Source organism: Tachyglossus aculeatus, chromosome 8, assembly GCF_015852505.1.
Source record: "Tachyglossus aculeatus isolate mTacAcu1 chromosome 8, mTacAcu1.pri, whole genome shotgun sequence".
NCBI classification, from domain to species: Eukaryota; Metazoa; Chordata; class Mammalia; order Monotremata; family Tachyglossidae; genus Tachyglossus; species Tachyglossus aculeatus.
In genome coordinates this window covers 39,500,108-39,514,970 of record NC_052073.1, presented here as the reverse complement: position 1 = coordinate 39,514,970, position 14,863 = coordinate 39,500,108, and the positions used below count along the sequence as shown (strand labels likewise).

Below are 14,863 nucleotides of genomic sequence, written 5' to 3'. Positions count from 1 at the left end.
AGGACAGTGCTCTGCACATAGTAAGCGCTCAATAAATACGATTGATGATGATGATGATGATGGTCCGCGGAGCCCCGTCCCGCCGCCGGGTTCCCTCCCCGCCTGGGATCCCGCCCTCACCGTGGCCTTCCCCTGCCGGGCGGCCTCGGCGGCGAACCGCGCCACGTGGGCGATGATGGGGGCGAAGTTGGTGGGCCCGTAGAGCCGGAGCTGGGGCAGGGCCAGGCGGTAGGCGTCCACGATCCCCTGGATCCCTGCGGGTGCGAGGAGGCCCGGGGAGAGGCTACTTGAGAGACGGGGTCTCCCCCTTGGGCCGTAGCGGGGCCGGCCTATCCTGGATGTCACCCCCATTCAGAGAACCAGCGTGGCTCAGCGGCAAGAGCCCGGGCTTTGGAGTCCGAGGTCGTGGCTTCAAATCCCGGCTCCGCCAACTGCCAGCTGTGTGACTGTGGGCAAGTCACTTCACTTCTCTGGGCCTCAGTTCCCTCATCTGGAAAATGGGGATGAAAACCGTGAGCCCCCCGCGGGACAGCCTGATCACCTTGTAACCTCCCCAGCGCTTGGAGCAGTGCTTTGCACACAGTAAGCGCTTAATAAATGCCATCATTATTATTATGGGTTCAAATCCTGACTCCGCCAATTGCCAGCTGTGTGACTTTGGGCAAGTCACTTCACTTCTCTGGGCCTCAGTTCCCTCATCTGGAAAATGGGGATGAAAACCGTGACCCCCCGCGGGACAGCCTGATCACCTTGTAACCTCCCCAGCGCTTAGAGCAGTGCTTTGCACACAGTAAGCGCTTAATAAATGCCATCATTATTATGGGTTCAAATCCCGGTTCCGCTAATGGCCACCTGTGTGACTTTGGGCAAGTCACTTCACTTCTCTGGGCCGCAGTTCCCTCATCTGGAAAATGGGGATGAAGCCTGTGAGCCCCCCGTGGGACAATCTGATCACCTCGTAACCTCCCCAGTGCTTACAGCAGTGCTTTGCACACAGTAAGCACTTAATAAATGCCATCATTATTATTATGGGTTCAAATCCCAGCTCCGCCAATTGTCAGCTGTGTCACTGTGGACAAGTCACTTCACTTCTCTGGGCCTCAGTTCCCTCATCTGGAAAATGGGGATGAAAACCGTGAGCGCCCCGCGGGACAGCCTGATCACCTTGTAATCTCCCCAGCGCTTAGAGAAGTGCTTTGCACACAGTAAGCGCTTAATAAATGCCATCATTATTATTATGGGTTCAAATCCTGGCTCCGCCAATTGCCAGCTGTGTGACTTTGGGCAAGTCGCTTCACTTCTCTGGGCCTCAGTTCCCTCATCTGGAAAATGGGGATGAAAACCATGAGCCCTCCACAGGACAACCTGATCACCTTGTAATCTCCCCAATGCTTAGAGCAGTGCTTAGCACACAGTAAGCGCTTAATAAATGCCATCATTATTATTACGGGTTCAAATCCCGGCTCCGCCAATTGTCAGCTGTGTGACTTTGGGCAAGTCGCTTCACTTCTCTGGGCCTCAGTTCCCTCATCCGTAAAATGGGGATGAAGCCTGTGAGCCCCTCGTGGGACAACATGATCACCTTGTAACCTCCCCAGCGCTTAGAGCAGTGCTTTGCACACAGTAAGCGCTTAATAAATGCCATCATTATTATTATGGGTTCAAATCCCGGCTCCGCCAATTGCCAGCTGTGTGACTGCGGGCAAGTCGCTTCACTTCTCTGGGCCTCAGTTCCCTCATCTGGAAAATGGGGATGAAAACCGTGAGCCCCCCCGCGGGACAGCCTGATCACCTTGTAACCTCCCCAGCGCTTAGAGCAGTGCTTTGCACACAGTAAGCGCTTAATAAATGCCATCATTATTACTATGGGTTCAAATCCCGGCTCCGCCAATTGCCAGCTGTGTGACTTTGGGCAAGTCGCTTCACTTCTCTGGGCCTCAGTTCCCTCATCTGGAAAATGGGGATGAAGACTGGGAGCCCCCCGTGGGACAACCTGATCACCTTGTAACCTCCCCAGCGCTTAGAGCAGTGCTTTGCACACAGTAAGCGCTTAATAAATGCCATCATTATTATTATGGGTTCAAATCCCGGCTCCGCCAATTGTCAGCTGTGTGACTTTGGGCAAGTCGCTTCACTTCTCTGGGCCTCAGTTCCCTCATCTGTAAAACAGGGGTGAAGACTGGGAGCCCCCCGTGGGACAACCTGATCACCTCGTAACCTCCCCAGCGCTTACAGCAGTGCTTTGCACACAGTAAGCGCTTAATAAATGCCATCATTATTATTATGGGTTCAAATCCTGGCTCCGCCAATTGTCAGCTAGGTGACTTTGGGCAAGTCACTTCACTTCTCTGGGCCTCAGTTCCCTCATCTGGAAAATGGGGATGAAAACCGTGAGCCCCCCCCCCCCGCGGAACAGCCTGATCACCTTGTAACCTCCCCAGCGCTTACAGCAGTGCTTTGCACACAGTAAGCGCTTAATAAATGCCATCATTATTATTATGGGTTCAAATCCCGGCTCCGCCAATGGCCAGCTGTGTGACTGTGGGCAAGTCGCTTCACTTCTCTGGGCCTCAGTTCCCTCATCTGGAAAATGGGGATGAAAACCGTGAGCCCCCCCCGCGGGACAGCCTGATCACCTTGTAACCTCCCCAGCGCTTAGAGAAGTGCTTTGCACACAGTAAGCGCTTAATAAATGCCATCATTATTATTATGGGTTCAAAACCCGGCTCCGCCAATTGCCAGCTGTGTGACTTTGGGCAAGTCGCTTCACTTCTCTGGGCCTCAGTTCCCTCATCTGTAAAATGAGGATGAAGACTGGGAGGCCCCCGTGGGACAACCTGATCACCTTGTAACCTCCCCAGCGCTTGGAGCAGTGCTTTGCACACCGTAAGCGCTTAATAAATGCTATTATTATTATTCTGCCCCGGGCATCGGGGTACGGCGAGGGGGTCAATCTGCCGCAGGTGCCAGTCTGACCTGGGCAGTGGGGCCCAGTGTCGAGTTGGCCTGCCCTGGCCAGCGGAGTAGGGTCGGGGGAGTCCGTCTGCCCTGGGCAGCGGGGTAGGATGGGGTGGTTGGTTTGCCCCGGGCAATGGGGTGATTGACGAGTCTTACCTTTGCAGTAGGGGTTATCAGGGTTGAAATTCAGGGCAAACTCATGGGACACCTAGAAGGGACAAAGGACACGAACGCCCATCGCCGCCCCGCGCCCGGTGCCCAACGCCGGCAACGGAGTCGCACTTGTCGGGGACGGAGGACGAGCTGGCGATCCGTACGCTGCGGCCCCCGAGGACCCCCGGGGGAGGGATACCCCCGCGGCCCCGGTCCCCTCCCCGACTTGGCTTCCCCCTCGGGCCCGCCGGGGAGCGGACGGAGGGAGCCCACCTGCCAGTCGGGGGGCACCTGGGCCCCAAATCCAAACGCGGGGAACAGCTTGTCCCTAGAGAGGGAGAAAGACGGTCACTGGCCGGGGGTGGGGGAGGAGAGCGGGGAGGTTCGGGGGCGGGGGGCAACTCACGCGTCGTAGTCTTGAACCACGCTGCCCACGCTCCACAGGGCCGTCAGGTACTCGTTGACCCCCGAGGGGCTGAGGTAGTGCAGGGAGTCGGGGGACGAGGGGTCCCCGTTGGAGCCGGTGAAGTCCACGCCCACCTGGGGAGGGGGACGGTCCGAGCTGGCCGAATTGGGGGGGTAGACTGGGAGCCCACTGTTGGGTAGGGACCGTCTCTATATATTGCCAACTTGGACTTCCCAAGCGCTTAGTACAGTGCTCTGCACACAGTAAGCGCTCAATAAATACGACTGATTGATTGATTGATTGATCCCCCCAGCCCCTTCGGCCCCACGGCACCCGTTCGACCGTATTCACTGAGCGCTTACCGTGCGCTGGGACCCGTACTAATGATGGCATTTACTAAGCGCTTACTAGACGCAGCGCTGGGGAGGTTACAAGGTGACGAGGTTGTCCCTCCCGGTCTTCATCCTCATTTTACAGATGAGGGAACCGAGGCCCAGAGAAGCGACTTGCCCAAAGTCACACGGCTGACGACTGGCGGAGCCGGGATCTGAACCCATGACCTCTGACTCCAAAGCCCGGGGTTTTTCCACGGAGCCACGCTGCTTCTCTGCTTGCCCCACGTCCGGATCGGTCATTAATTAAATTATAGTAACGTCTGCCTCCCCCTCTTCGGACTCCCGGTGGGCAGGGGTGGTGTCCACCGACTCTACCGCCCGCTCCGAAGTGCTCAGTATGGCGCTCCTCACGCAGTAAGCGCTCCATAAATATGACTGTGAGCCCACTGTTGGGTAGGGACTGTATAGGTTGCCAACTTGGACTTCCCAAGCGCTTAGTCCAGTGCTCTGCACACAGTAAGCGCTCAATAAATACGATTGATTGATTGATTGATTGATTGACTGAATATGACTGATGGACCGACAGCGCTCTGTCCGTCTCACGGTCTGCCTCCCCGTGCCCGTCGCCCGCTCTCACGGTGAAGTTGATCTGGCAGCCGCCCATCACGTAATCCAGGAAGGAAAACTCCGTCTCGATCTACGGAACCAGGAACCAAGTCAGGGCGGGTCAAGGCGGGTGGGGGGCGGAGGTCAAAGGTCAGGGGTCAGAGGGTCCCGTACCTGACACGCCTTCACCCGGATGATCCCGGAGTTCTTGTAGCTTTTCTTCTTCTTCTGCTTCTCGGGGTGGACGCACTCGAACTCCGCCTGGGGCAGAGGGGCAAGCTGTAGACAACACCCTGGGCCTCCACCGCACCGTAAGCTCGTCTCTAGACCGTAACTTCTGCTATGGGCAGGGACGTGCCCGCCACTTCCGAGCTATCGGACCCTCCCGCGTGCTCAGTCCGGCGCTCTGCGTTCGGTAAATAACCTTGACGGATCATTCCTTCATTTATACTTATTGAGCGCTTACTGTGTGCGGAGCACCGGGCTGAGCGCTTGGGAAGTACGAGTCGGCAACAGAGGCGGTCCCTACCCGACATCAGGCCTCACAGTCTAGAAGCGGGAGACGGGCAACGAAACAAAACACGGAGACGGGCGTCAAAATCGTCAGAACAAATAGAATTAAAGCTAGATGCACATCATTAACAAAATAAATAGAATATGGAGCACCGGGCTAAGCGCTTGGGAAGTACAAGTCGGCAACAGAGACGGTCCCTACCCGACAACGGGCCTCACGGTCTAGAAGTGGGAGACGGGCAACAAAACAAAACACGTAGACGGGCGTCAAAATCGTCAGAACAAATGGAATTAAAGCTAGATGCACATCATTAACAAAATAAATAAATATGGAGCGCCGGGCTAAGCGCTTGGGAAGTACAAGTCGGCAACAGAGACGGTCCCTACCCGACAACGGGCTCACGGTCTAGAAGCGGGAGACGGGCAACAAAACATGTAGACGGGAGTCAAAATCGTCGGAACAAATGGAATTAAAGCTAGATGCACATCATTAACAAAATAAATAAATATGGAGCGCCGGGCTAAGCGCTTGGGAAGTACAAGTCAGCAACAGAGGTGGTCCCTACCCGACAATGGGCTCAGAGTCTAGAAGCGGGAGACGGGCAACAAAACAAAACATGTAGACGGGCGTCAAAATCGTCAGAACAAAGAGAATTAAAGCTAGATGCACATCATTAACAAAATAAATAAATATGGAGCGCCGGGCTAAGCGCTTGGGAAGTACAAGTCGGCAACAGAGGCGGTCCCTACCCGACAATGGGCTCAGAGTCTAGAAGCGGGAGACGGGCAACGAAACAAAACACGTAGACGGGCGTCAAAATCGTCAGAACAAATGGAATTAAAGCTAGATGCACATCATTAACAAAATAAATAAATATGGAGCGCCGGGCTAAGCGCTGGGGAAGTACAAGTCGGCAACAGAGGCGGTCCCTACCCGACAATGGGCTCAGAGTCTAGAAGCGGGAGACGGGCAACAAAGCAAAACACGTAGATGGGTGTCAAAATCATCAGAACAAATAGAATTAAAGTTAGATGCACATCATTAACAAAATAAATAGAACATGGAGCACCGGGCTAAGCGCTTGGGAAGTACAAGTCGGCAACAGAGACGGTCCCTACCCGACAACGGGCTCACGGTCTAGAAGCGGGAGACGGGCAACAAAACAAAACATGTAGACGGGCGTCAAAATCGTCAGAACAAAGAGAATTAAAGCTAGATGCACATCATTAACAAAATATATAGAATATGGAAGTACGTACAAGTAGAATAAATAGAGTTAATAAATCTGTACAGACATATATACAGGGGCAGGGGGGCTCAATCTGGAAAGGCCTCCCAGAGGAGGTGAGCTCTCTGTAGGGCTTTGAAGGGAGGAAGAGAGCGAGCTTGGCGGATGGGCAGAGGGATTGGGGGCATTCCGGGCCAGGGGAAAGACGTGGGCCGGGGGTCGACGGCGGGACGGGCGAGAACGAGGTACGGTGAGGAGATTAGCGGCGGAGGAGCGGAGGGTGCGGGCTGCGATGGAGAAGGAGAGAAGGGAGGTGAGGTAGGAGGGAGCCAGGGGATGGATGGACAGCCTGGAAGCCCAGGGTGAGGAGTTTTTGCTCGATGCGAAGGTTGACAGGCAGCCGCTGGTGATTTTCGAGGAGGGGAGTGCCATGCCCAGAGCGTTTCTGCACAGAGATGATCCGGGCAGCGGAGTGAATCAATCAATCAATCAATCGATCGTATTTATTGAGCGCTTACTGTGTGCAGAGCACTGGACTAAGCGCTTGGGAAGTCCAAGTTGGCAACATCTAGAGACAGTCCCTACCCAACAGTGGGCTCACAGTCTAGAAGGGGGAGACAGAGAACAAAACCAAACATACTAACAAAATAAAATAAATAGATATGTACGGGTAAAATAGAGTAATAAATATGTGCAAACATATATACATATGTAATAATGGCATTTGTTAAGCGCTTACTATGTGCAAAGCACTGTTCTAAGCGCTGGGGGGGATACAAGGTGATCAGGTTGCCCCACGTGGGGCTCCCGATCTTCATCCCCATTTTCCAGATGAGGGAAGTGAGGCTCAGAGAAGTGAAGTGACTTGCCCAGGGTCACACAGCAGGCACGTGGCAGAGCCGGGATTCGAACCCATGACCTCTTTCCACCGAGCCACGCTGCTTGAAGCGTAGACAGTGAAGCGCAGACCGAAGCGGGGAGAGACGGGAGGACGGACTGGGACGGACTGGGACGGGGGGAGAACTCACGGGGAGGCCCGCGCCGGCCCCCTGCAGCCGGGCCAACGTGGTCTGGAAGGAGCCGATGAGGTCGTGGGAGCCGTCCCCGTCATAGTCCAGGCAACGCACCTGTGCGGGGACGGGAGCGGGGGCCGGATCGGCTCAGGGGTCGCCATCCCCGCCCCCCCCCCAACCCGCCCCCCGGCTCCATCGGACCCAGGTCGGGAGCGGAAGGTGAGTTGGGAGCAGTCGGTCATCATCATCAATCGTATTTATTGAGCGCTTACTGTGTGCAGAGCACTGGACTAAGCGCTTGGGAAGTCCAAGTTGGCAACATATCATCATCATCAATCGTACTGATTGAGCGCCTACTGTGTGCAGAGCACTGGACTAAGCGCTTGGGAAGTCCAAGTTGGCAACATATGGAGACGGTCCCCACCCAACAGTGGGTTCACAGTCTAAAAGGGGGAGACAGAGAACAAAACCAAACGTACTAACAAAATAAAATAAACAGAATGGATATCGTAATCATCATCAATCGTATTTATTGAGCGCTTACTGTGTGCAGAGCACTGGACTAAGCGCTTGGGAAGTCCAAGTTAGCAACATATAGAGACGGTCCCGACCCAACAGTGGGTTCACAGTCTAAAAGGGGGAGACAGACTACAAAACCAAACATACTAACAAAATAAAATAAACAGCATAGATATCATCATCATCATCATCATCAATCGTATTTATTGAGCGCTTACTGTGTGCAGAGCACTGGACTAAGCGCTTGGGAAGTCCAAGTTGGCAACATATAGAGACGGTCCCCACCCAACAGTGGGCTCACAGTCTAAAAGGGGGAGACAGAGAACAAAACCAAACATAATAACAAAATAAAATAAATAGAATGGATATCGTCATCATCATCAGTCGTATTTATTGAGCGCTTACTGTGTGCAGAGCACTGCACTAAGCGCTTGGGAAGTCCAAGTTGGCAACATAGAGAGACGGTCCCCACCCAACAGTGGGCTCACAGTCTAAAAGGGGGAGACAGAGAACAAAACCAAACATACTAACAAAATAAAATAAATAGAATGGATATCGTCATCATCATCAGTCGTATTTATTGAGCGCTTACTGTGTGCAGGGCACTGGACTAAGCGCTTGGGAAGTCCAAGTTGGCAAGAGATAGAGACTGTCCCGATCCAACAGTGGGCTCACAGTCTAAAAGGGGGAGACAGAGAACAAAACCATACTAACAAAATAAAATAAATAGAATGGATATCATCATCAATCGTATTTATTGAGCGCTTACTGTGTGCAGAGCACTGGACTAAGCGCTTGGGAAGTACAAATTGGCAACACATAGAGACGGTCCCTACCCAACAGTGGGTTCACAGTCTAAAAGGGGGAGACAGAGAACAAAACCAAACATACTAACAAAAGAAAATAAATAGAATAGATAGGGACAAGTAAAATAAATAAATAAGGAAATAAATAGAGTAATAAATAGGTACAGACATATATACATATATACAGGTAATAGAATATACACTTCTAGACTGTGAACCCGCTGTTGGGTAGGGACCGTCTCCATGTGCTGCCAACTTGGACTTCCCAAGCGCTTAGTCCAGTGCTCTGGTGGGCCCTCGCTCCACACGCCTGGAGGGGGACGGCAGCGTTGGGGGGTCCGGGAAGTCGGGGCTCACCTCACCTGGATTGGGGCGTTGGCGTCGCCCCCGCAGAGGCTCTGCAGGGGGGTGCTGAACTTGCGCCAGGAGGGGTTTAGATTGTCCTTGATCACCTGAAGGGGAGAACGCAGCGTGGCTCAGTGGAAAGGCCCCGGTCGTGGGTTCAAATCCCGGCGCTGGCAATTAGCTGTGTGGCTTTGGGCAAGTTACTTCACTTCTCTGTGGCCCCAGTGACCTCATCTGTAAAATGGGGACTAAGACTGGGAGCCTCCTGTGGGACAACCTTATCACCTTGTAACCTTCCCAGCGCTTAGAACAGTGCTTTGCACATAGGAAGCGCTTAATAAATGCCATGAAAAAAGAAAAGTCACAACTTCTCTGTGCCTCATCTGTAAAATGGGGACTAAGACTGGGAGCCCCCCGTGGGACAACCTGATCGCCTTGTAACCTCCCCACGCTTAGAACAGTGCTCTGCACATAGTAAGCCCTTAATAAATGCCATAAAAAAAATCACAACTTCTCTGTGCCTCAGTGACCTCATCTGTAAAATGGGGATTAAGACTGGGAGCCCCCCGTGGGACAACCTGATTGCCTTGTAACCTCCCCAGCGCTTAGAACAGCGCTTTGCACATAGTAATCGTTTAAGAAATGCCATAAAAATAGTCACAACTTCTCTGTACCTCAGTGACCTCATCTGTAAAATGGGGATTAAGACTGGGAGCACCCCATGGGACAACCTGATCACCTTGTAACCTCCCCAGTGCTTAGAACAGTGCTTTGCACATAGTAAGCACATAATAAATGCCATAAAAAAAGTCACAACTTCTCTGTGCCTCAGTGACCTCATCTGTAAAATGGGGACTAAGACCAGGAGCCCCCCGTGGGACAACCTGATCACCTTATAACCTCCCCATCGCTTAGAACAGTGCTCTGCACATAGTAAGCGCTTAATAAATGCCATAAAAAAAGAAGTCACAACTTCTCTGTGCCTCAGTGACCTCATCTGTAAAATGGGGATTAAGAATGGGAGCCCCTGTGGGACAACGTGATCGACCTGTAACCTCCCCAGCGCTTAGAACAGTGCTTTGCACATAGTAAGCGCTTAATAAATGCCACAAAAAAAAGTCACAACTTCTCTGTGCCTCAGTGACCTCTCCCCTGTAAAATGGGGACTAAGACCGGGAGCCCCCCGTGGGACAACCTGATCACCTTGTAACCTCCCCAGCGCTTAGAACAGTGCTTTGCACATAGTAAGCGCTTAAGAAATGCCATAAAAAAAGAAAAGTCACAACTTCTCTGTGCCCCAGTGACCTCTCATCTGTAAAATGGGGATTAAGACTGTGAGCCCCCTGATCACCTTGTAACCTCCCCAGTGCTTAGAACAGTGCTCTGCACATAGTAAGTGCTTAACAAATGCCATAAAAAAAAAGTCACAACTTCTCTGTGCCTCAGTGACCTCACCTGTAAAATGGGGATTAAGACTGGGAGCCCCCTGTGGGACAATCTGATCTCCTTGTAACCTCCCCAGCGCTTAGAACAGTGCTCTGCACATAGTAAGCGCTTAATAAATGCCATAAAAAAAAAGTCACAACTTCTATGCCTCAGTGACCTCATCTGTAAAATGGGGATTAAGACTGGGAGCCCACCGTGGGACAACCTGATCGCCTTGTAACCTCCCCAGTGCTTAGAACAGTGCTCTGCACATAGTAAGCGCTTCAGACATGACATGAAAAAAGAAAAGTCACAACTTCTCTGTGCCTCTGTAAAATGGGGATTAAGACTGGGAGCCCCCCGTGGGACAACCTGATCGCCTTGTAACCTCCCCAGCGCTTAGAACAGTGCTTTGCACATAGTAAGCACTTACAAAATACCATTATTATTAGACTGTGAGCCCACTGTTGGGTAGGGACTGTATATGTTGCCAACTTGTACTTCCCAAGCGCTTAGCCCAGTGCTCTGCACACAGTAAGCGCTCAATAAATACGATTGATGATGATGATGATGACTGGGAGCCCCCCGTGGGACAACGTGATCGCCTTGTAACCTCCCCAGCGCTTAGAACAGTGCTCTGCACATAGTAAGCGCTTAATAAATGCCATCATCACCATCATCATCATCATCAACGCGGCCGGGGGTCAGGCGGGCCGCCCGTCCCCTGCCCCCTGCCCAGTCTTTCCAGTCCCGTCGTCGGGAAAGGAGTCGGGGGCGCGCGGAGGGGGGGTCCGCACCTCGGATCGGTAGACCAGTCGCCACTGCTGCTCGTCCCACTGCCGGTAAAGTTCCAGGAACGGATCCGATTTTCCCAGGAAGTCCTGCCGCAAGCCCACGGGGGTCGGCGCCGGGGGCGGCACGGGCCGCGACCTCCCCCGGCCCCGTCCGCCGCCGTCCCGGGGGGAGTCCGGGGGGCGGCTCCGACTCGGGGGGTCAAAGGTGGCATCCTCCCCTCCCGCCCTCCCCCGTGCTCTGGGTGGGTTAAGAAGCAGCATGGCTCAGTGGAAATAATAATAATAATAATAATAATGACAGCACTTGTGAAGCGCTTACTATGTGCAAAGCGCTGTTCGGATACAAGGTGATCAGGTTGTCCCACGTGGGGCTCACAGTCTTCACCCCCATTTTAAAGATGAGGGAACTGAGGCTCAGAGAAGTGAAGTGACTTGCCCAAGGTCACACAGCATCATCATCAACTGTATTTATTGAGCGCTTACTGTGTGCAGAGCACTGTACTAAGCGCTTGGGAAGTCCAAGTTGGCAACATCTAGAGACAGTCCCTACCCAACAGTGGGTTCACAGTCTAAAAGGGGGAGACAGAGAACGAAACCAAACATACTAACAAAATAAAGTAAATAGAATAGATATGTACAAGTAAAATAAATAGAATAGATATGTACAAGTAAAATAAATAAATAGAGCAATAAATATATGCAAACATATATACGTATATACAAGTAATAGAATATACAGGTAATAGAATATACACTTCTAGACTGTGAACCCGCTGCTGGGTAGGGACCGTCTCCATATGTTGCCAACTTGTACTTCCCAAGCGCAGACATGGAAAGAGCCCGGGCTTTGGAGTCGGAGGTCGTGGGTTCAAATCCCGGCTCCGCCATTTGTCAGCCGGGTGACTCTGGGCAAGTCACTTCACTCCTCTGGGCCTCAGTTCCCTCATCTGGAAAATGGGGATCAGGACTGTGAACCTCCCGTGGGACAACCTGATAATAATAACAATCAATCGATCAATCGTATTTATTGAGCGCTTGCTGTGTGCAGAGCACTGTACTAAGCGCTTGGGAAGTAAACGTTGGCAACATATAGAGACAGTCCCTGCCCAACAGTGGGCTCACAGTCTCATAATAATGGTATTTGTTAAGCGCTTACTACGTGCAAGCACCATTCTAAGCGCTGGGGAGGTTACAAGGTGATCAGGTTGCCCCACGGATGGTTCACAGTCTTCATCCCCATTTTTACAGAGGAGGGAACTGAGGCGTAGAGAGGTTAAATGACTTGCCCCAAGTCACACGGCTGACAGTTGGCAGACCTCTGACTCCAAAGCCCGGGCTCTTTCCACTGAGCCACGCCGATCACCTTGTAACCTCCCCGGCGCTTAGAACGGTGCTTTGCACATAGTAAGCGCTCAATAAATGCCATCATTATTATTATTATTATTGAGGGGGCTGGGCCCACGCGTTCTGGATGGACAAAGAGGGAACCAAGGCCCCAACCCTCTCCCGGGATTTGGGGTCCCACGTCATCCTGGGCCACCCACGATCCCCCCGAACTCTCAGGACCCCCACGGACCATTCCCAAACCCTCCTGAACCTCTCACAGGACGCCCACGTTCTCACCCTAACGTCTCGGGACCCCCATGTCCCCCTCTAACCCTCGCGGGACCCCCACGTCCTCCCCCTGGAACCTCTGTGGGACCCCCGTGTCCCCCTCTGGCCTCGATTCTCTTGCTTCTTCTCCCCACTGCCCCTCCCGGGGACGTGCTTCGGGACCCCAGACCCCTCCTGCCGCCCCCGCCCCGCGCCACCCCCTGCCCGCTACCTTCTTGTCCAGATTTCGGGCCTCCACCTCCATGGTGACCACTTGGGCATCCTTCACTTCCTCGGCCGAGATCTAAGCCCGGGGACGGGGGCCGGAGACGGGGATTGGAGGTTAGGACTCGGCGGGGAGGTCGGGGGTCTCGGGGGTCTAGGCCGTGGCCCCGCGCCACCCCTCCACGCCAAGCTCTTGGCAGCTGGGCGCATCCGGATCTCTCTATCCATCAGGCAATGCTGTGTGTTAAGTTTTGAGGTGCATCAAGTACAGATGCCCTGAGAGCAGGAGGAAATAGGAGACTGAAGAGGAGAAGGGAGTCCTGCCCGGGAGATGTAGGTTTGGGTATCACCCGCATAGCGGTGGTAGTTAAAAGCCAAAGGGGCAATCGAAGGGAACCCAGAACCGAACCTTGAGGGACCCCCACGGTTTAGGGGTGGGAGACAGATTGTCCCACCTTTCCTCATCTCCCACTCCCTTCCGCATCACCTGGACTTGCTCCCTTTGCTCTTCCCCGCTCCCAGCCCCACAGCACTCATGTACATCTCTGGAATTTCATTTATTTGTGTCTGTCTCCACCCTTCTAGACCGTGGGCTGGTTGTGGGCAGGGAATGTGTCTACTGCTGTATTGTACCCTCCCACTTGCTTAATGCAGTGCTCTGCACACAGTGAGCACTCAGTAAATATCACTGAATGAATGAATGACTGGGAGGCCACCGTTGGGTAGGGACCGTCTCTATAAGAAGACGGTCTAGAAGCAGCGTGGCTCAGTGGAGAAGAGCCCGGGCTTTGGAGTCAGAGGTCACGGGTTCAAACCTCGGCTCCGCCAATTGTCAGCTGTGTGACTTTGGGCAAGTCACTTCACTTCTCTGGGCCTCAGTTACCTCATCTGTAAAATGGGGATTGAGACTGTGAGCCCCACGTGGGGACAACCTGATCACCTTGTAACCTCCCCAGCGCTTAGAACGGTGCTTTGCACATAGTAAGCGCTTAATAAATGCCATCATCATTATTATTATTATTATTTTTATATGTTGCCAACTTGGACTTCCCAAGCGCTAAGTCCAGTGCTCTGCACACAGTAAGCGCTCAATCAATACGATTGACTGACTGATTGTCACCGTGACGACCTGGGCCGGCGCGGAGCCAAGAGCCCTCAAGCCCCCCCAGGGCGGCCCACCCGCTCACCGTAACGGTGCTCTTTCCGGCCGGCTTTCCCGGCTTCAGCATCAGGGGCAAGGTCAGGGTTCGGCTGGACACGATCTGGGACGAGAACCAGAGCGGGGGAGGCGGTGAGGGGGGGCAACCGGCCTCCCCCTGACCGGGCGCTTAGCAGCTTGGGCCCGGAGGCCAAGGGTCCGGCGTGCCTGGGACCCTTCCCCTTGGGGGGACCGCCCCCCGGACCCCCCGTCCCCCCGGGCACCTGCCCCAGCGAGCACTCGGCCCCGCCCAGGAAGTCATCGTCGCCCAACTCCGGAGACCGGTTGTCGATGTCGTAGAGGCCGAATCGGAGCCGCTGGACGGTCTCGAAGCGGTAGTCCACACGCAACGGCCGGGAGAACTCTGGGCTCGAGCAGTTCCGGATCCGCTCCGTGCGGCCCAGCTGTGGAGCGGGCAGAGCTCGGGGGACGCCAGGATCGGAAGACCCCCCCGGCACTCGAGCCGGCCCCGCCGCCCGTGTCGCCCCCGGCATCCAGCCCCTCACCTCCGCGTCGACCTAAGTCCCCTCACCCCTTTCTCCGACGCTCCCCCGGCCCGCCCCCCTCACCTCGGTCCAGCCCCCGGCCCCCGAGTCCTGCAGCAGGACGCACAGGGGGTCCGACTTGGAGCCGACGTCCTTGTCCAGGAGGTCGCGGCAGGAGACGGTCAGGTGCACGGGGGTCACGCAGTGGGCCATCTGGAGGGAGAAAGGGTCGGGGGTCATCATCATCATCAATTGTATTT

At 54.0% G+C, this 14,863-nt stretch overlaps 1 protein-coding gene across 1 annotated transcript in view; it reads right to left on the bottom strand.

Moving 5' to 3' along the window:
* The window catches only part of LOC119931440 (RNA-binding protein 12-like), a 67,581-nt gene that overhangs the window by 1,064 nt on the left and 51,654 nt on the right, over positions 1–14,863 (bottom strand). The window contains 13 exon segments of the mRNA XM_038750083.1: positions 121–254; positions 3,115–3,166; positions 3,385–3,439; positions 3,518–3,651; positions 4,490–4,549; positions 4,633–4,719; positions 7,229–7,327; positions 8,901–8,990; positions 11,106–11,189; positions 12,928–12,999; positions 14,108–14,182; positions 14,343–14,522; positions 14,688–14,816. Of these exon segments, the coding sequence (XP_038606011.1) occupies positions 121–254; positions 3,115–3,166; positions 3,385–3,439; positions 3,518–3,651; positions 4,490–4,549; positions 4,633–4,719; positions 7,229–7,327; positions 8,901–8,990; positions 11,106–11,189; positions 12,928–12,999; positions 14,108–14,182; positions 14,343–14,522; positions 14,688–14,816 (1,251 nt within the window).